We start from the raw sequence: 2947 nt of genomic DNA on the forward strand, positions 1-2947 counted from the left end.
CCAAAGTCAAAGACTGACTTTCAGGCAGCTAGGACTGAGGTATTCAATCCCACACTCACAGTGACTCACTTATGTCAACAAGGCCACATCTCTGAATCGTGTAATCCTTTGGCCCGAGCATATACAAACTATCACATATGGATACAGGTGTTAGAGTCATGGAGGCCCTTTGAAATTTAAACCTCAGACAGGGATTATAAAACTAACCCCAGAAAGCTCTGAACACCCCAGAAACAACTCACAGACTATATGAAGTTCAAGAAAAACAAAGGCCAAAAGAAAAAGAAAACATTATGCTTAATATTTACACACCAAGAAAACTTTGAGTAATTCCAGGTTACATCTTGTTTTACATGTACTTTATGTTCATTATAACTAGTAAGATTTTAAAGCACACTATCAAACCTTTAAAATAATCAAGTACTAACAAAAATGTATTCCTATACTTTTATGCATAAATGCTTTTAAAATCTGTACATTTATCCTGTTTTTAAAATAAAATTGTTAAATTGAAAAGAAAAAGAAAAACTTCAGTATCTGAATGTCTGCCCTGCTCAGTTCGCAGATTTTTTTTTTTTTTTTTTTGCTTTGTATCAGTTTTTCTTCACTATGTTTTCATTCTTCTCTTTTGGATATCTACCAAACTTTTGTTCTATGATAAACTCTTTTAAGTTTGAAAACATAAACCCAAATAAACTCTTCTGTAATTTCCTTGGTCATGGTGTTTTATCAAAGTAACAAAAAAATAAATAGCGAGAGGTTGCAGGGGCAGTGGAGGTGAGAGGTTGGAGTTTAGAGGTCGAGGCAACATGGAGCTTCCCAAGGACCAGCTGGACCTAGCTCCGTTCCAACCGTTGCTGCAGCTGTTTCCCAGCCCTTTTCAAGACTCCAGCGACCGACCAGAAGCCCTTGTTTCCAGGATGGTGATCCACGTATATATCGCATCTTCTTCTGGCTCTACAGCGATTAAGAAGAAACAGCAAGATGTGCTTGGATTCTTAGAAGCCAACAAAATAGGATTTGAAGAAAATGAAGAGAATCGGAAGTGGATGAGAGAAAATGTACCTGAAGACAGTCGATCAGCCACAGGGTACCCATTGCCACCTCAGATTTTCAATGAAAGCCAGTACCGTTGGGATTATGATGCCTTCTTTGAAGCCCGGGAAAATAATGCAGTTTATGCCTTCTTAGGCTTGACAGCACCACCTGGTTCAAAGGAAGCAGAAGCCCAGGCAAAGCAGCAAGCATGAATGTTCCATGTTCTTCCTTCAGCATCTTGAAAAGTAATGAAATTTCCATTGCTTTTATAGAAATCCTTGCTTCAAAAGAAATAGGTTTACATGTTGAAATAATAGATTAGTTGATGTTCTCGCATGCAAAAAAGCATAATGAAAATGTGAACATGGTGGTAGAAAATGAGAGATGAAGTTAAAACTTTAAGTAGATATCATAGAGTAGTATTGTTATCTGCCAAGCATTTCATGTTTTGTAAGGATTTTTTTTTTTAAAAAATATGCTTCTTCTTTTATATTACTGTAGAGCATAAGGATATCTTCATTTCAATTTTGAAAACTTAAAAGAGGACAGAAGGAGAGAGAAAGAGACTCTGAGAGACTGAGACTCTTATTCCAAAAATGCCTCATTATCTTTAGTGAACATGAATATTTTGATGTGATATTACTGTTGTTGAAATGTATTTACAGATTATGTTCATGATATGTTAACCATTGTAATTTCCTATGGTGATTGTGACATTCTCCTTTTATAGAAACAGCATGTATGCCCTGAACCACAAGTATTCCAGCCTTCTAAATGTAACCTTTCATTGCATACTCAATGATCAAAATAGTTGACTTTCCACAAGGCAAGCATTCAGTGCATTCAACTGTCAAATTCCTTGCTTATGCATGCAGTTTCTAAGTTGCTTACCTCAGTAAATGTGGAAGAAGAAAAGTCATGAAGATTGCAGTTTATTTTAAATTGGCCATTCCTTGCAAAGGACACTCTCGTTGTTTAAGATTAATTTTCTTATGGTGTTTGCGGAGATAAGTAGTAGAGTCTATTGTCCTCTGCTTTAACACTGTTGGAGATGATCAATGGTATTGTTCTTAATAGGTAAGCTTTTAGTTTCAGTTTAGTCAGACTGTGTCAACACATTGGTTCAAGTAGAAAGATGCCTTGATCTTTTGAAGTAGTTTGAAGATAAGCATGACTCAAAGCATTCAACCAGAAGATGTTGATATTCTACCTTTGTCTCATACTTAATATTTTTTTTAAAAAATCACCTTTTACTTCAAATTACTATTATCATCATATCTGCTGTTTGCTAAACTGTACCCGGCAAAAATTCAACATATAATAAAGCCATGGCTTTATTTACTGGAAAAAAATTAAAAATAAATAGCGTACACACACACACACACAAAATGTCTATCTTATTTTATTTTTAATACTTATAAGTTTCTTCTTAATTAACAAAAGTAATAATGGTAGGAGGATAGCAGAGGTAAATGGAGTAATGACATCATATATATATATATATATATATATATATATATATATATATATATATTGTATATGTGTATAAAATTGTCAAAACAAAAAACGTAAGACAAAATACATTAAAAGGTCACTGAAGAACTTTTACGGACTGATACTTATTTAAAGAACATTTTGCTAAACTATAAGTAATAAGTGGATTTTATATGTTTCTATGTTCATTAAATGTAATTCTAGCTGGGCAGTGGTAGCAAATGCTTTTGATCCCAGCACTCAGGATGCTGAGGTAGGCAGATCTCTGTGTTTGAGTCCAACCTAATCTACAGACTATGCTCCAGTACAGCCAAGACTATACAGAGAAAAATGTGTCTCAAATCGCTGCCACCAATTTAACAAATAAAATAAATATAATTTCAATCTTTCAATAAAAAAACACATTGTGAATAAA

The 2947-nt window shown here is 34.0% G+C and overlaps 1 protein-coding gene across 1 annotated transcript; it reads left to right on the forward strand.

Moving 5' to 3' along the window:
• Window positions 1-920: 920 nt before the first annotated feature.
• On the forward strand, window positions 921-1250 carry LOC308416079 (adapter SH3BGRL-like; the record flags this gene model as incomplete). Its single annotated transcript, XM_080911102.1, has 1 exon — window positions 921-1250. One exon carries the CDS (start codon window positions 921-923, stop codon window positions 1248-1250), a length of 330 nt encoding a protein of 109 aa, XP_080767228.1.
• Between the last annotated feature and the right edge of the window lie 1697 nt (window positions 1251-2947).

Source organism: Micromys minutus (assembly GCF_963924665.1).
Source record: "Micromys minutus genome assembly, chromosome: X".
NCBI classification, from domain to species: domain Eukaryota; kingdom Metazoa; phylum Chordata; class Mammalia; order Rodentia; family Muridae; genus Micromys; species Micromys minutus.